Source organism: Oncorhynchus nerka, linkage group LG16, assembly GCF_034236695.1.
Source record: "Oncorhynchus nerka isolate Pitt River linkage group LG16, Oner_Uvic_2.0, whole genome shotgun sequence".
Classification (NCBI taxonomy): Eukaryota; Metazoa; Chordata; class Actinopteri; order Salmoniformes; family Salmonidae; genus Oncorhynchus; species Oncorhynchus nerka.
This window is the reverse complement of record NC_088411.1, coordinates 21,933,316-21,955,919: the sequence shown is the minus strand read 5'-3', so window position 1 is coordinate 21,955,919 and position 22,604 is coordinate 21,933,316. Positions and strand designations below refer to the sequence as shown.

Below are 22,604 nucleotides of genomic sequence, written 5' to 3'. Positions count from 1 at the left end.
CTCTCTCCCCTCTCCATCCTGTCTCTCTTCCATCCGGTCTCTCTCTCTCCTCTCCTCTTTCTCTCTCTTTCTCTCTCAGGGTATCCCCGTTATTCAGGAGGTCTGACCTCCCCCTTTCTTCCCATGAGCCACTTGGATCACCATAGCAACAGCAGCGTTCTCTACGGACAGCACCGATTCTACGACACTCAGAAAGGTGTGTGTGTGTGTGTGTGTGTGTGTGTTTGTGTGTTTTTTTTTGTAGCTACAGAACCACTTTCTGTATTTTGCAATTTTGTAATTTTGTAGTGAAATGACATCAGCCAAATTAAAACCATTTTTATTTTTCTATTTTAATTTTTTAAATTTTGCAACCTTATACATGTTTTTTATTAGTTTTTTCTCTTTTCAGATCATTTCTATCTGAGAAGTCTGCCGTCCCAGCCCCCTCTTCTCTCAACCAATCACAGCCTTCCGCCACTGTCTAGGACCGCCCCTGGACATCCCCTGGGGTCCTGCAGCAGGGAAACAGACTCTGGGGAAGGAGGAGGAGGGGGAGGGGGATCCCAAAAGAGCTCCAAAGAACCGGGGATGGTGGAAAAGAGTGTGTCGAGAGAGAGATCCAGCAGCAAAGAGAGGCCCCAGGAGAGCAAAGAGCGACATCATCATCACCACCATCAACATCAGCCTCATGCACTTTCTCACCCCCACTTCCTCCCCACTCACATTGGTGAGGAGGACCACAGACACAAAACCCCCAACCTGCCCACGGAATACAGGGACGACTCCGCAAAGCATGGAAACGACCCCTTAAACCAGGGTGCCAAACACATGACCAACTGTGCACAACTAAGTAAACTATCCAATGGAGACTCTGGGTCTGGGTCCAAGGCCGCATCCCTGAACAGCTGTGGGGGTGGAGGTGAAGGGGGTAACAGACCCCAGGGGAGTGGTAGTGGGGGGGCGAGACGATGCTCCAAGGAAGGGGGCGTGAGCGGGGAAATGAGGATAAGTGAAACTGTCCCCTCCTCCTCGTCAGACTGTCTGCGTCGAGCAGCCATGATGGGACCCCACAACCCCCATGCCATGGCTTCCTACTCCATGCCCCCTCCCCCTCCTCCACCACTACATATGGGGCCTGCTGTGGGAGGGGGCTGGCTGCACCATCCTCACCATCCCCATCACCCCCACCCGGAGTTCTACTGCCCCCCTCCCCCTGCCCCCCTTACTCTCACCCCCCCTAAAGACAGAGGATCAGGGAGGGAGGCGAAAGGCTCTGGCCCTACGTACGTTCCTCGGTCGGGCCTTTTGGGGACATGGGGTCCCCTGACTGCCGTGGTGCTGGAGGAGGAGTGGGTGGAAGCGGAGCTAAAGATGTAAAAGGGGCAGAGAAGAGCGGAGGAGGAGGAAGAGGTGGAGGGTCTAGTGAAAGTCTTCATTCTCTTCTTAATCCCCATCATCCTCAGTCTAGTAACTGCCAGAGGAAGCCGTCGTCCCAGACGCAGCAGCCCCAGCCCCATCAACAGCAGCTGGGCTACGGCAAGGCAGACAAGCCTCCAGACTGGAACCAGAACCACAAATACAACCAACACCACCACAGCCAGAACAACCAGCCCAAATCCCAGCCTCAGCCCCATACCTCTAACCCCCAGTCCCACCACCCTAACCCCAAGCCCGGGCCTCGCTCCTGCAGCCTAGAGGCTTCTTCTTCAAGGGGAGACTTGGAGGTCCTAGAGGTCTACCGGCCCTCCCTGCCTCTTGAAGCCCAGAGCGCTTACCCCGGGGTTGGGCACCATGCCACCAAGACTGGGCCCTACGCCAGCACCCCGCCCTTCCGGGACTGTTCACACTCAGCTCCTCCTGAGGGAAAGGGGGGGTCAGGGGGGAGAGCCCAAAGAGTGGGGCAGAAGGTTGCTAGGATAAAGCACCAGCAGCACAGTAGTCATGGCAGCGGGTCAGGTTCTGATGGATCAGGGACTGAAAGGGGGAGAGAGGGGGGTAGGCAGAGTCAGAATCAGAATGGTGAGAGTGGTGTTGTCATGGGGTACGGGGTTCAAACGCCCCCCACACTGCACCCTTGGGGGGTACTAAGAGGTCCTCAAGAGGACGAGAGGAGGATGTCCCCCCACACAGAGTCCTACCCCGATAACAGGACTCAAAACCCCCATGACCAACAGCAGTCTATGACATCGCCTCACCCCTCTCACCCTCACTCCTCCCCCAACCCAGAGGGAGAGAGCAGCGCCATGAAGAACCTAATGAACTACAGTTCGCAGCAGCCTTTGCTGCTCTCCCAGAGGAGTCCCTTCGGGGGGCTGGGCTGCCTGAAGCAAGGCGGCGAGAAGGGAGTGAAGGGGGGTAGACCCAGCGCCCCTCAGGATCCCCCCAAACAGCCCCTACCCCCTAGGAGAGGGTCCACTGGCGAGGGGGAAAGGATGGACGGAGGGGGAAGAGGGGGGAGGGAGGCGGGGGAGACACACGGAGAGGGGGAGGTGCGACAGCCCCCTGTGGGTATAGCTGTGGCGGTTGCCCGGCAGAGAGAGCCCCCAACGCCCGTCTGATACCCCCCCAGGACACAGCCGACAGGGCAGGGTGCTGCCCAGCATCAAAGGTGAGAGCTGGATCTATGTATCTGTATGTCTCCGTATTTATGCACGCATGTTAGTCTTAGCTTCAGTATTGGAATGTTTTTTAAATGTTTTTTCAACTCTTTCAACAGCTGCGTTGTGTTTAGAAATCTGGCATGACTTATTAAGAATTATGGCATTGCTAGGCTAGCTTTGTTTAAGGGTTACCAGATCTGCTTTCTAAACCCTCTCTCTCCCGCTGTGTGTGTTGCCAGGTATGTCTCGCTCTGTGTACCCGCTGGGCCGGGAGGCAGAAGAGAGGAAGAGGATGACAGAAGAGCAGCTGAGCCTTCATCACCTCGACCGAGACAGAGAACTCCTCATCAGGGAAAACAAGGAGAGAGGGGAGTTTGCCAGGATCCACCCATCCAGCAGTTGCCATGGTGACCTGACCTCTCACCTTCTGGTGCCCGGCGGGGCCAGCCAATTAGGTGGAGACCCTTCTGCTCATGCCCACCACCATTGGATGCAGCGGACTGGAAGTCCCTCCCTCTGGATGGGCCATTCATATGGTGAGCTGAGCATTCTTGTTTTCCTCAATACAGTTTCCCCACAGACCATGACAAACACTCGTATTGTTGTGCAACTGTCTTTACACATGGATCAGGAAGTGTGGAAAAAACATGTTGAAACAAACTCAAAGTTCATGTTCTAATTTTGTGTTTTCTCTCTCTCAGGTCTGAGCCATGCTGCTCTGCACCAGAGTATGGGCCCAGGGTTCGGCCCTGGCCTGCCCAGCCCCCTGCAGCCTGTCCTGCCTCTGTCCCAGGACCCCTCTGGCTCCCTGGTGGTCCTGCCCTCTGAGCCTGGAGCTCACCACCACCTGGGTAAGACACACAAACACACATGGAGGCCACACACACACACACACACACACACACACACACACACACACACACACACACACACACACACACACACACACACCCAGCCAGTTAGCCGGCGCTGAAGATGAACCTCCATTAGAATGGCTTGCATAATGCTTTACACTCAGAGAGGAGACATTAGAATATCTGCTCCCATTAACAGAGCCATAAAACACAGAGTCTCTGACAGAGGGACTTAGCCAACCATTTTACTATGATTAGCTAATGATACTAAAATTCAGGGAGAGAGATGGCACTGCTTCTCATGGTTCAGCCACAGAGAGAGAGATGCAGTGTGTGGGATGAGTGTGTGTTGGTGTGTTCCTATGTGGTGGAGTTTGGTGGTGTGTGTGTGTGGTGTGGTGGAGTCAGATGTTTGTGGTGTGTGTGTGTGTGTGTGTTACTGCTCTTTTGCAAACAGGCTGTGAAATGTAATTATCTGCCTGCTCCCTTGCCTCGCTCCTTAGGAGTTCCTACAGAGAGGGGAAGTGCATCCACTGAACCCTTCCCCAGGGAAACATAAGCCCACTCAGGCTAATCTCACAGAACAAAGGTTCCCAGCGACGGCAGTGGCAGCCACGAAGGGGTGGGGCATATGGGAATGTATGTCTTGCCATGCACATAAAGACACCACCATGAGAAATTGAGAGATAAAGAGAAAGAGAGAGGGAGAGAGTGATGTCTGAGGCCACACTGATAGAAATAACACAGCTGCTTCCACACACCCTTACTCTCTCTCTTGCTCTCACTCACACACACACACAGTCTCTTACTTGCGCTCTCTTTCTCTCACACACTCAGTCCCTTTCTGAAAGTAAAATTCAATCACGCTTTATCGATTTGAACAGAACAGACCGAAAATACCACTATCAATACCACTATCTCTCTCTCTTTCTCTCTCTTTAGATGTGATGGACCAGTCAGCTCTGTGGCCCTCGGTCTACGGAGCCCGAGGTCCCTCCCCCCACATGCAGCATCACGCTGTTTACTCCCGTTCGCCGTTCCTACGGCAACAGGAGCTCTACGCCCTGCAGCATCAGCACCACCAGCAACAACACAGGGCCATGGAGCACCTCCATCGGCAACACACACTCTCACAGGTAAACACACCCGCGATTCACAGGTAACACAAACACTCTCAGCACTCGTGTGTAACTTTTCATGGAGAGAATACTCTTTACCACAGTGACTTTTGCTCCCATTTACGTTAGCCAAATTGGCTTTTTACACTGTAGTTTCCCCCTTGACCATGAGCAACACTTGTATTGTTTAACAGTATGCACACATATATTAGGAAACAACATGTTGAAACAAACCCAGAGTTCATGCTTTCACCATTTTCAGCATATTCAGTTGTAGACTGTTGATTCTCAACCACAAGAGCCAGAGATGTTTCAACACAGAGAAAGGGGAAACCAGGCCATTTTTAAAGAGAAAGCATTTTGTCAAGAGACAAAGGATCCTAGCAGACTGCCAGTGACCTTTGGCTGGCTGAAAATGTCTGTACTAGCTTGTGGCATTTACCCAATAAACCCCATTGTGTTCCTAACATGATGGTCTGTAGTGATGCACGGGCTGACTCATAACCCGCAATCCACGTGGGTCATGGGATATTGTGTGGATGAAGGTCGGGTGGGTGGTGGGCGGGATGAATAAAGAGGGGAAAAAACATGAAACATGCATAAATATAGTGCCAGTCTCGTTCCAGGGTTTTTCTTAATTTTTACTCATTTCTACATTGTATTATAAAAGGGAAGACATCAAAAATATGAAATAACACATATGAAATCATGTAGTAACCAAAAAAGTGTTAAACAAATCAAAATATATTTTATATTTGAGATTCTTCAATGTAGCCACCCTTTGCCCTGATGACAGCTTTGTAAACTCTTGGCATTCTCTCAACCAGATTCATGAGGTAGTCACCTGGAATGCATTTCAATTAACTTCTTGCGTCGAGCCAACCCGGATCCGGGATCATGACTACAGCCTCAAGCCCATTACCATAACGCAACGTTAACTATTCATGAAAATCGCAAATGAAATTAAATCAATATACTAGCTCTCATGCTTAGCCTTTTGTTAACAACACTGTCATCTCAGATTTTCAAAAATATGCTTCTCTACCATAGCAAAACTAGCATTTAGCGTTAGCATTTAGCATTAGCATTTAGCGTTAGCATCACCAGGCAACATTTTCACAAAAACCAGCAAAAACATTCAATAAATCATTTACCTTTGAAGAACTTTGGATGTTTTCAATGAGGAGACTCTCAGTTAGATAGCAAATGTTCAGTTTTCCTGAAAGATTATTTGTGCAGGAGAAATCGGTCCGTTTTCTGCGTCATGTTTGGCTACCAAAAGAAAACGATAATTCAGTTATAAAAACGCCGAACTTTTTCCAAAATAACTCCATAATATCGACTGAAACATGGCAAACGTTGGTTTAGAATCAATCCTCAAGGTGTTTTTCTACATATCTCTTCAATGATGTATCGTTCCTGGAAGTGTGCTTCTCCCTCTGTATCGCATGGTAAAATGAGTGCCACTGACAATTGCGCACCAATTTAGACAAAGGACACCGGGCGGACACCTGGCAAATGTAGTCTCTTATGGCCAATCTTCCAATGATATGCCTACAAATACGTCACAATGCTGCAGACATCTTGGACGAACGGCAGAGAGCATAAGCTCGTTCACAGCACATTCACAGCCATATAAGGAGACGATAGTAAAACAGAGCTTCAAAAATTCAGCTCATTTCCTGTTTGAGGTTACATCTTGGTTTCGCCTGTAGCATAATTTCTGGGGCACTCGCAGATAATATCTTTGCAGTTTTGAAAACGTCAGAGTGTTTTCTTTCCAAAGCTGCCAATTATATGCATAGTCGAGCATCTTTTCGTGACAGAATATTGCGCTTAAAACGGGCACGTTTTTTTATCCAATAATGACATAGCGCCCCCATAGGTTGAAGAGGTTAACAGCTGTGCCTTGTTAAAAGGTCATTTGTGTCAATTCTTTCCTTCTTAATGCGTTTGAGCCAATCAGTTGTGTTGTGACAAGGTATGGGTGGTGTACAGAAGATAGCCCTATTTGGTAAACAACCAAGTCCATGTTATGGCAAGAACAGCTCAAATAAGCAAAGAGAAACGACAGTCCGTCATTACTTTAAAACATGAAGGTCAGACAATGCAGAAAGTTTCAAGAATTTCAAGTGCAGTCGCAAAAACATCAAGCACTATAATGAAACTGGCTCTCATGAGGACCGCCACAGGAAAGGAAGACCCAGAATTACCTCTGCTGCAGAGGATAAGTTCATTGGAGTTACCAGCCTCAGAAATCGCAGCTCAAATAAATGCTTCACAGTGTTCAAGTAACAGACACATCTCAACATTAAATGTTCAGAGGAGACTGAGTGAATCAGGCCTTCATGGTCGAATTGCTGCTAAGAAAACATTACTAAAGGACACCAATAAGAAGAACAGACTTGCTTGGGCCAAGAAACACGAGCAATGGACATTAGACCGGTGGAAATCTGTCCTTTGGACTGATGTGTCCAAATTTGAGATTTTTGGTTCCAACCGCCGTGTCTTTGTGAGATGCAGAGTAGTGAACGATCTCTGCATGTGTGGTTCCAACCGTGAAGCATGGAGGAGGAGATGTGATGGTGTGGGGGTGCTTTGCTGGTGACACTGTCAGTGATTTATTTAAAATTCAAGGCACACTTAATCAGCATGGCTACCACAGCATTCTGCAGCAATATGCTATCACATCTGTTTTTCAATGACCCAACACACCTCCAGGCTATGTAAGGACTATTTGACCAAAAAGGAGAGTGATGAAGTGCTGCATCAGATGACTTGGCCTCCGCAATCACCCGACCTCAACCCAATTGAGATGGTTTGGGATGAGTTGAACTGCAGAGTGAAGGAAAAGCAGCCAACAAGTGCTCAGCATATGTGGGAACTCCTTCAAGACTGTTGGTAAACTATTCCAGGTGAAGCTGGTTGAGAGAACGCCAAGAGTGTGCAAAGCAGTCAACAAGGCAAAGGGAGGCTACTTTGAAGAACCTAAAATCAAAAATATATTTTATTTTGTTTAAAAAAATGTTGGTTACTACATGATTCCATATGTGTTATTTCATAGTTTTGATGTATTCACAATTATTATACAGTATAGAAAATAGCAAAAATAAAGAAAAATCCTTGAATGAGTAGGTGTGTCCAAACTTTTGACTGGTATTGTATATAATTCTTGTTCATTGAGGTTCTTCTTTGATTATTTGTATCTTGTGTTGGTACGTAGCCCAAGCCTAAACTATAGAGCCTAGTTGTAGTGCTCCAAATACACGCCAATTGCCAAAAAGCTTTTGGGAACGTGGGCAGAAAAAGTTAACGTTGATCCACTGAGGCAAAAAGTACAATGTCAGAGTTTAATTCAAAAAGAGGAAAGCTGCGAAATGGAGAGTTGAAAATAAATAGAAGGAGGGCCAGAACAGTATTCTAATGTTTGGGAAATATTTGGTGAAGTGGCAAAAGAGGATGATAGCAGTGCCGGCTATGTCATGCGTGATGATTGTGAGGCACTATGCAAATTCAAAGTCACAAGACCGGACTGTAGGGAACTGTAGGCTACTGTTCAGATGGGTTAAATGGATGGAATAATAGCCTAACTGAAATCTGGACACTGACTGTAGGGTCTATAACCGTTCACATAACCTAATATAATATTAACTCTTGCAGAATAATTATACAACAAATGTGGATTTTTACTCTGGAACAGGAGTTTTTTGAAGGGTTATTGCATTTTCTCCCCGGCCCCTAAACGTCTTTGCTGCACGAGGGAAGCAGAGATGAAAGAGGAAAGACAAAACATACTTTACCGATGTCAACTACATTGAATAATTCATTCAATCGATGTATTACATTATTCTGGTACGCAAGGTTTGTTTTGTCTTTTAGGGCAGTGTTTCCCAAACTGGGTCCTGGGGTTTCCCCTGGGTACACGCGTTGGTTTTTGCCCTAGCACTACACAGCTGATACATATAATCAAAACTTGATGATGAGTTGATTATTTGAATCAGCTGAAGGAATACAGTATGTGGCTATTCTTTAAGGCTCTCCTTTCCCCCCGACCTTCCTACAGAGGAAGGCAGAGGACACCACTATCACCATTGACGACCCTCCTCTCCACGACACTTCGAGAACCTCCCGTGCTGCTAAGCCCTTCTCCCATACCCCTCCCTCCAAGACCGCCCCTCCCTCCCAGGGGGTGTGTCCCAGCAGTCGCCAAGCACCCTGCTGCAACTCCCCTTCCAGGAGAACACACCCCCAGAACCGTTTAAATCCCGCCCCCAGCCCTGCGGCTGCAGCCCCTAGATCCCCAGCTCTAAGCCCTGCCCCCTCACACCTGTTGAAAGGAGCGGAAAGAGGGGAACGAGGAGAGGGGCAGCCGCCTCAGGATTACCCACAATCCTTAGAGCCAGGTGAGTTTGGATTGATGGACTGATGTCTGAGCTGTATGTTTCCTGGTGCACTCTGACCCTGTCACACGCAAGTAGCCTACGAACTTTATCCCCACTCCCCCCATTCTTCATTCTACTCACAAATATGCACCACACTGTGACAAACACTTGAGCTTTAGTCTCTGGCACGTTCTCTTGCACTGTGTCTTTATTTCTGATATAGTATTCATCAACAGCAACTAATAAACCGAGAGACACATAGCAGTCTTATCCCTGATTCCCTCTGTGGAGGAGAGAGGAGAAACACTGGAACATTTCATCAGTTCCCAAGGTTAGAGTCTGTACCAGCCTCCATTTACTACTGAGATTGAGGAGGAGGAGGGAGGGAGAGGGAAATAGGAGGAGATAGAGCGAGAATGTGTGTGAGAGAGAAAGCGAGAGGAGTAGAGGGAGAAATAAACATTTATATAGAATTGGTGAAAGAAGGATATGGAAAAAAAGAAGGAGAACAGATAGTAGCAGAGACGTTGAGAGATGAAGATGCTGCAGGAAAGATAAGAATCCTTGGTCTGTGAAGCCTGTTATTCTTTGATTCTGCGAAGAACGTTTGAAGCAAGGATGGACCCTAGTCTGTGTCTTTGAGTGCGTGTGTGTGCGTGTTTGTGCATGTGTGTGTTGAATGTGTGTGTGTACTCTATATGAGCGAGGTCAGAAACATTTCTGATAGCCCCTCCTTATCCTTCAGAGGTCCTTGAAAGACAGCAGGCGGAAGGATATGCATTCATCTGGCGGCGTTGTCAGGGGGCGGAGGGATACCATCAATAACAGAGTTGTGGGGTGACAGGGTCGGCACTGCAATCCCAGCCAGGCAGCAGGGTGTCATCAATATCCCCTACACATACACATGGACATATAGCCTAGATGCACAAACTGCTGCTGCTGGGATGCCCTATTTCTTACTGCCTATAGACTACACTTGCTGTATCAATGCTTCCTCAACTAAAGCTCTGTTGCCTTATTGATTGAATGATTGATTGATTATTAGTCACTCTTGACTAAAGGAGTTTCATTTTTTTCTGTCTCCCAGATCTTCCACCGGGTTACACCTATCCAGAAATCACCATGGGTTACAAGGCTGGTCCTTCCCCAGAGGAGGCCCGATTGGCTGAACATGCTGATCTGGAGGTGGAGCCAGCTGAGCCCTGCCCTAAGCCCTGTCCACACACCGTGAGGATTGTGGAGGATGAGGAGGCAAAACCAGAGAAGAAGGAGAACGGGTGTAAAGTTGTAGAATCTAGTGGAGTTGTAGAAAGGGAACGAGAAGGAGCAGAGTTGGAGGGCCAATCAGTATCTGAGCCCCCACTATTTAGCAGTGGAGTGAAGACTCTTGAAATGGCGCCGTTTCCTGCCCAAGTTTCAACCTCAGCCACATCCCCAGCCATACTTCCAGCTCCATCTCTAGCCCCAGTCTCTGCTTCTGAGGATGCCCAGAAAGGAGAGGTCTCTGTGGGCGGCCTGGTCCAGCCAGCTGGCTTGAAGGACCCACAACCAGCACAAGCAAAGAAAGATGAGAAGGAGGAATGTTCAGCAGAATTGAAAAATAACCACCTACCAGATTGTACTGTTTCCCTGCCCCTTGAGCTAACTGGACATGGGGAGAAGGAGGAGAGAGAGAAGGGTGATGATGTGGAGGAGAAGGAGAAGGAAGAAGTTAGGATGAGTACGAGTGAAGCCTCTGTAGAGATACTAAGCAGCCCACGGCCCTCTCCAGCCCCAACCTCAGCCTCCACCCTCAGTGATGATCCCTGCATCTGGAGTCTGGAGCTTCTTATTGCCGCAGCGTTGTGTGCCACCCGGGATGCCTGCTACCCCCCTGTGCCCCCCTCCAATACACTCCTGCCCGCCCCGTGCCCACTCCCACACAGAGGCATGGAGATCCTGGGAGAGTTGGCTGAGCTGGGGATACTGCAGAGGAACAGGGAGAAGGAGAGAGAGACAGGAAGTGAGTGGATAGAGAATGTGTGAGAGCACACACACACACACACACACACACACACACACACACAGACAGACAGACAGACAGACAGACAGACAAAGAGAGAAACAGAGATGGGAGAACTGAGTGTGGAACCCAGATGTGCATGCCACACACACACACACACACACACACACACACACACACACACACACACACACACACACACACACACACACACACTGTCCAGCTTCCTTCCTCTGTTCTCTTAGAGCCTCTGTTCAAGTCCAAAGATCAAATGTTTCCCTGGGGGAGGAGATGTGGTGGTGAGGGAGAGGGGTTTGGAGTGGTAGGGAGCAAAAGGAGGGAGGAGGAGAGGGGAAAGGGATAGATAGGAGAAAGAAAGAAACACAATACAAAAGTATAAGTGTCTCATCCCTCCCTCCTCCCTCCCTCCCTCCCTCCCTCCCTCCCTCCCTCAGGCTCTGGAGTGTGGCTTCGCTAATTAGAAGCTCTTGTTTAAAACACTTCTTCTTTAAACCGTTCCTCTTTTCCCTCTGAGGGAACGTGTTTTTATTTACGCGTGCGTGCGTGTTTGTGTGTGTGTAAGCTGTTAAGTAATCCCAGATGAATCCCTGTTACACTCCATCAGCATCTGTGTTTCTCTTCACCACACTGGCTGCGCTTTTCTCCGTTTGCCGTCCACCCCCTTTTTTCATTTATAAAAAGCGATGTAATCTTCTGTGTAAATCCTTCCTTAGCAAGCCCTGATGACAGAATTAATAAGTGCAAAAAATTATACCGCGCAGCACAGCTGTGTGTGTATGTGTGATTCATGTGCGTATCTGTGTGTGTTTACACCTGCTTGTGTGTGAGTGGCCTGCGGGCGGAAGGCACTACATCTCAGTACTAGAGGCGTCACTACAGACCCTGGTTCGATTCCAGGCTATATCACAACCGGCCGTGATTGGGAGTCCCACAGGGCGGCGCACAATTGGCAGAGTGTTATCCGGATTAGGGTTTAGCCGGGTTAGGCCATCATTGTAAATAAGAATTTGTTCTTAACTGATTTGCCTAGTTAAATAAAGGTTAAATCAAATAAAATAATAAAAATCGACCTAAGTGCAAAAAATTACAAGGCACAGTCTGTGTACGTGTGTGCCGTGTGTGTTTACACCTGCCTGTGTGTGTGTGTGTGTGTGTGTGTGTGGCGGGCAGGCGGAAGGCATCTATCTGTGGCTGCCGCCCTTGGGGAGGCTAAACTAGGCCTGTTGATGTCAGCGGTGATGTCATCCAGTCATGGGTAACCAGAGCCTCTCATTGGCCCAGAGGTCTGACAGACGAGACTCCACTCCAGGACAGGAGAGATACATCCCTCTACTCCTCCCTCCTATCCCTCACTCGCTTTCGTTCTCTGCCTCTTACACCCTTCCTCTCAAGCTCTCTATCTCTTTCTTTCTTTCTCTCTCTTGCTCTCTCTCTCTCTCTCTCTCTCTCTCTCTCTCTCTCTCTCTGAGGGGAATGGTTCATTCATTTATATATTTATTAATTTGCTCATTCTTTCATTCACACTCTTTCTCTCCATCCATCCATCCCTTCCTTTCTATTATTTCTCCCTGCCTTCCTCACTTTTAATATATTCTGTGTACCCTGCCTGTTCTATGGTTTAAGCTCAGGTACACACACACAGGTTTTTAATATTGTCAGTGAATAGCCGTTCAGCTCCAGTGGTCCAGCTCTGAGTGGGTCTGTAGTAAAACCAGACACTGCTTCCTTTTGGCCTAGCAGACCGATCCCTTTCTCTCTCTTTCTCCTCTATCGCAATCTCTCTTCGTCGTCTAGCCTCTCACTCGCCTTCCCTCCCTCTACTCCTTCTTTCTTTTGCAATGCCACCCTCTCTTCCCCTCTTACTCTCTCTCTCGATCTCTCGCTCCCTCTCCATCTTCCCCTTCTCTCTCGTTCTCCTTCTCAGAAGACTTCAGTCCCCTTTCTTGCCCTCCTCCTCTCTCCTCCTGTAGGGTAAATTGGATTGTGTCCATGTCAGTAATGAGGAGATGTAGGAGAATAAATAGATATCTCAATAAACACCTTGCCTCTTATTGCTTCTCCTCTGCCTCGTCCTCCCTTCACCCCCCCCCCTTACCTCCCTCCCTTTGTCTTTATCATCCTCTGTCTCCTTCATCTCTCTCTTCTTTTCTCTTGCACACAGCAATATGACTGTGTCTGTGCAGCTCAGCCTGTGTGTGTGTGTGTGTGTGTGTGTGTGTGTGTGTGGGGTGGCTCATTCCTCATGAATATTCTAGTTGATCTGCAGGCGGTGACAATGACAGAGTTAATGACAGTGATAGATGGAGAGACAGCACTCCTTTAGCGCTCTCCCTCCTTCTTTCTCTCCGTCCGTCTACCTCAGCCGATGAGTGAGTGTGTGGTCCTGCGTGCATGGGTGTGGGTGTGGGTGTGAAGGCTATAAGTTAGCTTGTAAATCACTTGTTTAGGGGGCGGCAATAGGACAAATCATGTCATATTATTTTCACACCACTTTAAAAAAATATATTTTCACACCAGAAAGAAGTAACGTTTTTCCTCTCTCTTTTTTTAAGGTGAGGATGTTTTGACCTTTGACCTGCGTAGCCTGGCGACCCTGGCTGCGGCCCGCAGTCTGGAGCTGGGGGGAGGAGCTACAGGGACGGGGGAGGGGCAGCAGTGTACCGTCAGAAGGACCCTCAACCTGCGACGGAAATGCAGCTGGATGCCTCGCCACGAACCGGTATGTGTGTATGCCAAAACATACATAGAACTGTATACACTCACATAGACCTGAACACACACACTTATACGTATAATGCACATGTATAGTATGTATATACAGTGGGGCAAAAAAAGTATTTAGTCAGCCACCAATTGTGCAAGTTCTCCCACTTAAAAAGATGAGAGAGGCCTGTAATTTTCATCATAAGTACACTTCAACTATGACAGACAAAATGAGGAAAAAAATCCAGAAAATCTCATTGTAGGATTTTTTATGAATTTATTTGCAAATTATGGTGGAAAATAAGTATTTGTTCACCTACAAACAAGCAAGATTTCTGGCTCTCACAGACCTGTAACTTCTTCTTTAAGAGGCTCCTCTGTCCTCCACTCGTTACCTGTATTAATGGCACCTGTTTGAACTTGTTATCAGTATAAAAGACACCTGTTCACAACCTCAAACAGTCACACTCCAAACTCCACTATGGCCAAGACCAAAGAGCTGTCAAAGGACACCAGAAACAAAATTGTAGACCTGCACCAGGCTGGGAAGACTGAATCTGCAATAGGTAAGCAGCTTGGTTTGAAGAAATCAACTGTGGGAGCAATTATTAGGAAATTGAAGACATACAAGACCACTGATAATAAAGTTTGCTAGAGAGCATTTGGATGATCCAGAAGAAGATTGGGAGAATGTCATATGGTCAGATGAAACCAAAATTGAACTTTTTGGTAAAAACTCAACTTGTCATGTTTGGAGGACAAAGAATGCTGAGTTGCATCCAAAGAACACCATACCCACTGTGAAGCATGGGGGTGGAAACATCATGCTTTGGGGCTGTTTTTCTGCAAAGCGACCAGAACGACTGATCCATGTAAAGGAAAGAATGAATGGGGCCATGTATCGTGAGATTTTGAGTGAAAACCTCCTTCCACCAGCAAGGGCATTGAAGATGAAACGTGGCTGGGTCTTTCAGCATGACAATGATCCCAAACACACCGCCCGGGCAATGAAGGAGTGGCTTCGTAAGAAGCATTTCAAGGTCCTGGAGTGGCCTAGCCAGTCTCCAGATCTCAACCCCATAGAACATCTTTTGAGGGAGTTGAAAGTCCGTGTTGCCCAGCAACAGCCCCAAAACATCACTGCTCTAGAGGAGATCTGCATGGAGGAATGGGCCAAAATACCAGCAACAGTGTGTGAAAACCTTGTGAAGACTTACAGAAAACATTTGACCTTTGTCATTGCCAACAAAGGGTATATAACAAAGTATTGAGATAAACTTTTGTTATTGACCAAATACTTATTTTCCATCATAATTTGCAAATAAATTCATTAAAAATCCTACAATGTGATTTTCTTGATTTTTTTCCCTCATTTTGTCTGTCATAGTTGAAGTGTACCTATAATGAAAATGACAGGCCTCTCTCATCTTTTTAAGTGAGAGAACTTGCACAATTGGTGGCTGACTAAATACTTTTTTGCCCCACTGTACATGCACACAAGCTACATTTTATGCGTTACAATACCAACAAGCTCGCACAGTTTCACTGCAGAATGAGACGTTTTTCCAAACGTCAAATTTCGAAGTTGCAAACATGAGTGCTTATCACTGGGATTGAACACGCAACCGCCGGAGCTCGCAGATTACACCTATCCGCCACCCCAGCAAAACCCATGCCTACTTGATTGTAATAGCATTCATCATTGCCCCTAGTGGCGAGGTCCTGTATTTAGGCACATGAGCTATATTTCTGCCCTTAGTGGATTGTTTTGACAGCGTCTCCCGACGTCCTGGGGACCTGCAAAAACGTCATATTTCAACTTGAATCTGGAGTGATCTCTCTGAACGACACACAGTACAGTCCATTTACAGTCTACTATATATTTAATGTCTGTTTGTATTGCAGGTGTGTCCAGTGAAGGCTGCCATGGAGACGATGGATGAGGCGGAGCTAGCGATGCGAGTGCAGCTAGCGGAGATACAGAGACGTTACAAAGAGAAACAGAGAGAGTTAGCCAAGCTGCAGAGAAAACATGACCACCAGAAAGCAGAGACCTCTCACAGCCCTGTTCGCAGACGACCTGGTCGCCCCCGGAAACGCAAGTCTACCCCGGGTCCCAGCGCCTCAGATGGCCCCAAGAGACTCAGGTGAGTGTCTCCGCAGGGGTTCTTCTATCCAGATACGCTACATGACCAAAAGTATGTGGACACATCCTCTTCTAAAATCATGGGCATTAATATTCAGTTGGTCTCCCTTTTGCTGCTATAACAGCCTCCACTCTTCTGGGAAGGCTTTCCACTAGACATTAGAATATTGCTGCAGGAACGTGCTTCCATTCAGCCACGAGCATTAGTGAGGTCGGGCACTGATGGTGGGCGATTAGGCCTTGCTCGCAGTCGGCGTTCCAATTCATCCCAAAGGTGTTCTATGGGGTTGAAGTCAGGGCTCTGTGCAGGCCAGTCAAGTTCATCCACACCTTTCTCGACAAACCATTTCTGTATGGACCTCGCTTTGTGCACTGGAGCATTGTCATGCTGAAACAGGAAAGGGCCTTTCCCAAACTGTTGCCACAAAGTTGCAAGCACAAAATTGTCTAGAATGTCATTGTATGCTGTAGCATTAAGTTTTCCCTTCACTGGAACCAAGATAAACAGCCCCAGACCATTACTCCACCTCCACCAAACGTTTAAGTTGGCACTATGCATTCGGGAAGGTAGCGTTCTCCTGGCATCCGCCAAACCCAGATTCATCCATCGGACTGCCAGATGGTGAAGTTTGATTCATCACTCCAGATAACGTGTTTCCTCTGCTCCAGAGTCCAATGGCAGTGAGCTTTACACCGCTCCAGCCGACCCTTGGTATTGCGCATGGTGATCTTAGGCTTGTGTGTGGCTGGTCGGTCATGAAAACCCATTTCATGATGCTCCAGACGAGCAGTTATTGTGCTGACGTTGCTTCAAGAGGCAATTTGAAACTCAGTAGTGAGTGTTGCAACCGAGGACAGATGATTTTTGTGTGCTACACGCTTCAGCATTCGGCTGTCCCGTTCTGTGAGTTTGTGTGGCCTACCACTTCGCGGCTGAGCCGTTGTTACTCCTAGACTTTTCCACTTCACAATAACAGCACGTACAGTTGACAGAGGCAGCTCTAGCAGGACAGAAATTTGATGAACTGACTTGGAAAGGTGTCATCCTATGATGGTGCCACGTTGAAAGTCACTGAGCTCTTCAGTAAGACCATTATACTGCAAATGTTTGTCTATGGAGATTGCATGGCAGTGTGCTCTATTTTATACACCTGTCAGCAACGGGTGTGGCTGGAATAGCCGAATCCACTAATTTGAAGGGGTGTCCACAAACCTTTGCATATATAGTGCATATTTACTGTACTTATATGGCTTTCAATAAAGTATTGTACCCTGAGATGAACCTTGTTGAGAATCTTTATGAGAGGAACTGCTACTGCTGAGTGGAGGAACTGCTATCTCTCTCTCTCTCGCTCGCTCGCACACACAAACACACATACACACGCATGCATGCACGCACGCACACACACACACGTACTGAGCATGTGTGTGTGTGTGTGTGTGTGTGTGTGTGTGTGTGTGTGTGTGTGTGTGTGTGTGTGTGGGTGTGTGTGTATGTGTGAGTGTGTGTGAACCTGGTAGTAAACCCGGTGTGGTTTCTAAATGAGAGGGGTTAATAGATTAATCAGCTCAGAGGAGAGACTCATTAATCATCATTAATCACATTTAATCATATTTATCACCACCATTGATTATATCCTGACTCCCTCTCACCCTCAACACATATTAATATGGCTGGACAAAGTCCCCATGTAAACTTATCACAGTGATGAATGACTCACCAACCTCTTCTTCTAACACATACACTTGAGCGCGCAGGCAGGCATTCACAAAGGCATGCACACACACACACAGGATTACAAAGCAAACCCCCTAATGCCCTACACATGCTCTCTCTCTCTATCTATCTCTCTCTCACACACACACACACACACACACACACACACACACACACACAGTGTTAAATTCCAGTGTTAAGTCATCATATTGATGAATGTGTTTTCTGGCTGTGCTCCACCTCTGATAGTGCGTGTTCCCCTCGCTCTGATAAACTGATTAAACAAACTCAAGGTTTATCACGGTTACCACACTGATTACAACAAACTAATGAAAAATGACAAAACACACACACACACACACACACACACACACACACACACACAAACACATACACACATTGCATGATTTGACATACTGCACAGATAAATGCATAGACGACCCACACACACATATTTGTTTAATTACTGGAGTTGGCTGGTATGTGACAGGATGTATTTTTTTGTCTTAATTAATGAGCGCGGTATCAATAGTTTATTCCTTCATCTCGGAGAGGGGGGGTGGTGAGAGCTGCAAGAGGTAGAAATGTCTCGACCGGTCTGTTGGTGGCAGTACTTGTTGACAGAGGTGTTGGAGAGAGGACAGGGGGGAAGGGTGTTGTTATTGTAATTTAATACTCTGTTAGGACTGGGACCTCACGTTATGATATTATCTCGATACTTTGGTGCTATTACGATATGCATTGTGATTCTGTGTGATTTTATTGCGATTTGATGTTCCAAACATATTGCTCACTATATGTCTGCTGCAGAGGGATGAGAGAGAGCCATGAGAAAACTAGTTTTGGTCAGTCATGGAAATAAATGTGCTGAAAACAAATTGTCTCCCTATAGAGAGCAATAGTAATGGCGTCTTTTTGTAGGCACTAACTCCGCCATGGTTCGTTGGACAAAGCCTATGGGAAGATGAATGGAGTTTTTGTAGGGTTTTTGAATAAACGCCGAAAATAAGGTCTGTGGTAAACACAGGCTTAGCAGATCTTATATGTTTTATTCTATGAGATAATCTTCATCAGCTACGTCACTTTTTGAAGAATTTACGTGATCAAAACAAGCACATAAAGGCTTCCTATTTCATAAAGGTCAAGTTAACTGACTGATAATATCTCATAGAACAAAACGTAGAAGATCTCATAAGCCTGTGTTAACCTCAGACCGTATTTTCGTAGTTTATCCCAAAACTCTATTCTTTTCTCATTCATTTTCCCATAGGAAAAGCTGAACAAACAAGATGTAACTCATTTCTGATTTTTAGAACTACAAGCTGGCAAGCTATATTTAAAAAGAAGATGGAGAACAAGCTATGAAGGAAAAATACTGGAATTTTGGTGCAGGTAGAGCTAACCAGCACAAAAATAATATTGCAATATTGTCAAAACGATACGATGCGATATATCGTCAAAAAGAATATCCCGATATGTAACTGTACCAATTTTTTTCTCCAATCACTATTCTCTGTGGATTTACGTGACTCTACGTCAACTGACTGCTGTTGCACACTGACAGAGGGCTAACGCTGGGGCTTAGGGCTGACTGGAGGTCAAAAGGTCAAAGGTTGAAAGGAGTGGTAAGGGGTGATGGTGACAGACAGGTTAAGGCTGGGCCATGGAGGGTTGATGTGGGGGATGGGTATGGGGGACGTGGGAGTTTGTTAGGGGCAGTTTAGGAGTTTTCAGGAAGCTGCCCACTGGGAACACACTGGTTGAATCAACATTCTTTCCAAGTAATTATAATGAAATTACGTTGAACTAACTTGGAATAGGCGTTAAATCGACGCCTGTGCCCAGTGGATGGCTTCTCTGTAGATCTTAACTTCAGCAGAATTTTTTTGTATTTGTCTGAAATGACCAACTAGACCACCTCGTATTTCTTTCAGGTTTCACAGTACAGATCCTATCTTCCCCTCCTCTTTTTCCTGCTCATCCTTTCCACCACTCATTCCCTACTTTATCCTCTAAAATCTCCCTCTCTTTTCCTCTCCTCTCCCTCCCTTCTCCCTTTACTCCGCTCCTTCCCCAAATCTACCTCCCTCCTCCCTCCCTCTCTTTTTCTTGATGGGAGATGCTGAGCACTCTGTGGGAATATAGGATTCACCTGCCTCAGACACCAGCTGCTCACAGCAGTGTGTGTGTGTGTGTGTGTGTGTGTGTGTGTGTGTGTGTGTGTGTGTGTGTGTGTGTGTGTGTGTGTGTGTGTGTGTGTGTGTGTGCGTGCACTTTGAGAGATAAAGAGAGAGAAACGGAGACAGAAAGAGAAAGAGAGAGACTGGGGAGAAAGAGAGAGAGGAGATGAAGAGAGAGAGAAAAGGGGTAGAGAGAAGAGTGGTGTTCAATAGAGGTTAGTGTTTATCGATCCAGCCCTGGAGCGCAGGTCAATGGACAGACTCCCCTGAGACTGCCTCGCCTCTCTCTCTCTCTCTCTCTCTCTCTCTCTCTCTCTCTCTCTCTCTCTCTCTCTCGCTCTCGCTCTGTGTGCTCTCTTTTGTTAGCTCTCTTTCTTTTGCTCACTCCAACTCTCCCCATCCCCCCTCTCTCTCTCTCGCTCTGTTTTTCTTCAGTAGCTGTCTCGCCAGCTATATCTCCCACTTTCTTGGTGTGATTCAGCAGGGTCTCATATTCACACTCCTCTTGGATATTTCAGAGTTTACCGACAGAATGCTTTCTCTTCCAAACAGCCTCCGTACGGGAAAATACCCCCCCCCCCCTCTCTGTACTCATCAAAGGCCAGAGAGAAGGGAAAAAAGGGAGAGAGAGAGGGAGAGAGAGAGAGAGAGGAGAGAGAGAGAGAGATAGAGAGGACAGAGAGAGGGAGAGAGAGAGAGGGAGAGGGAGAGAGAGAGGGAGAGAGAGAGAGAGAGAGATAGAGAGACAGAGAGATAGAGAGAGAGAGAGGGAGAGGGAGAGAGAGAGAGAGAGAGGGAGAGAGAGAGAGAGAGAGAGAGAGAGAGCAGAAAGACATGACCTGTTACCTTTTCTTTGATCTTCTTTAGCCTTTCTGTTTGCACCTCCCCATCTTTCCCCCTTTTATAAAATCCTTCTCTCTCTCTTCTTAATTTGTTTTAGGGCGGAGGATGAGGAAGCAGAAGGGGATGGAGAGAAGCGGAGGAAGAGGATGACCAATCATGGCTTCCTCAAGAGGAGGAGAGGTCGTCCCAGCCTGAGCTCCAGACTAGCACGGAGGGTGACCCAGCTGAAGCAGAAGGCTGTGGCCCAGAGAGGTGCCCCATCAGGGGGCATGCACCGCCACAGAGTGGACCCCAGACCTGGAGCCCACGCAAACTGCAGAGAGAGTGACAAAGGTAAAACACACACATGCACTCCACACATGCACACATGTATGTACACATACACACAGGCACACACACACATGTAGACCTTGCACCTCATACACTCCCTGACACTAACACACCCATGTCTCCATGTCCACCCAGCAGCAAATACATCCAGTGCCCAGCAGGACTGGGTGCCCAATCAGGGGGTGAGGAGGAGGAGGAGGTCGGCCAAAGGTCAAACAGGGCGGACCATCGACCAGAGTCCTCCGCAGAGCGGGCGAGGACTCTGTGAACCAGGAAGTGAACGAAGGGAAGAGCAACAGCGAGACCTCCGGCCAGGGTGAGTTACTTCTCAATGAGATGTCTCCCAGCTGTGTGTGTGAGTGTGTGTGAGTGTGTGTGAGAGTGTGTGTCAGTGAGTGAGATGTCTCCCATCACGGTGGCCTCCTCTCACTTCCCGGCTCGTCTGTCACACCATTAAAACCGTTAACGGCTGCCCACTGGCATGCGGCCCCCAAACCCGCGCTGTAACGTGAACCTCGCTATCGCCTCTTTTAGAATGTCACCCCCCCCCCCCCCCCCTGCACCCACTCAATCCAACCAGTAGAGACACAATGTCCCCCTTTCCTCAATAATCTCAAATGAACATTTCATAGAAATAAAGTGAAGTGTCCCAATGTCTGTCAGTTGATTAGGTCCTGTGTGTGTGTGTTTTTGCCACTATCTGCCTGTCCCCTCGCAGGCAGCGAAGTGTTTGCGATGTGTGTTTGTGTGAGTGAGTGTTGACGAGAACACTGAGTAAGTGACAAGTGTGTCAGCAACGTGTCGACACCCGACACGACCCCCAGTCAGCCACCCACAGCTGCCAATAAAGATCTGATCTGTGTGTGTGTATGTGCATGTGTGATTGCGTGTTTGCATGGGTGCCTGCGTGATTATTTGCGTGTACAGTACGTGTGTGTGTGCTTATGCTTGTCTGTGCATGAGAAAGAGAGATAGCCATTGGGTTTCCTTGACCGCAAAAATGACTGTATAAAATAAATAGTTCAAATACCGCGATATATTATATGGTAAAAAAATTGGGAAGTTATATTATTTTATACTAATATAACTGCTCAGAGAAAGAGACTTTGTTTAACAAGTGATACTTTTTGTTTGTTTATTGGCACCACTGTTTTCAATACCTTTCAATCTTTCAATACCTAGAGGTTCTTTTCTGCTCACGCATTCTCATTTTGACACCAAACCCACACTGGTGTGCGTGGCCAAATAGCTCTATTTTCATATCATCTGACCAAAGCACTAGTTCCAATCCAAGTGCCAATGCTGTTTAGCAAACTCCAGGTGTTTACATTTGTTGGGTGACATGAAAATAAAGGTATTTGGCCACGGACACCAGTGGTGGGTTTGGGTGTCCAGGTGAGAAAGCATGAGAAGAAAAGAACCCCATACATACAGTAAAATATGGTGGTGGAGCTTTGATGTTATGGGGCTATTTTGCTTCAACTGGTCCTGTGACCCTTGTAAAGGTCACCGGCATCATGAACTTTACAGTACCAGGATATTTTAGTCATAAACCTGTTTGCCCGCCAGGAGGCTGAAACTTGGCCGCAAGTGAATCTTCCAGCAAGACAATAACCCAGAGCACACAACAAAATCCACAAAGAAATGTTTCATTGACCACAAAATCAACATTTTGCAATGGCCATCTGTCTTCGGACTTGAAACCCATTGAAAACCTGCGGTTTGA

The 22,604-nt window shown here is 47.2% G+C and overlaps 1 protein-coding gene across 1 annotated transcript in view; it reads left to right on the top strand.

Annotated features, from left to right (window-relative positions):
- Nucleotides 1-22,604, top strand: part of bahcc1b (BAH domain and coiled-coil containing 1b) — a 68,166-nt gene that overhangs the window by 31,471 nt on the left and 14,091 nt on the right. The window contains 14 exon segments of the mRNA XM_029685111.2: nt 80-196; nt 392-1,273; nt 1,276-2,519; nt 2,521-2,590; nt 2,822-3,118; nt 3,284-3,433; nt 4,379-4,572; nt 8,618-8,957; nt 10,024-10,938; nt 13,512-13,678; nt 15,568-15,809; nt 20,646-20,881; nt 21,014-21,075; nt 21,077-21,194. Of these exon segments, the coding sequence (XP_029540971.2) occupies nt 80-196; nt 392-1,273; nt 1,276-2,519; nt 2,521-2,590; nt 2,822-3,118; nt 3,284-3,433; nt 4,379-4,572; nt 8,618-8,957; nt 10,024-10,938; nt 13,512-13,678; nt 15,568-15,809; nt 20,646-20,881; nt 21,014-21,075; nt 21,077-21,194 (5,034 nt within the window).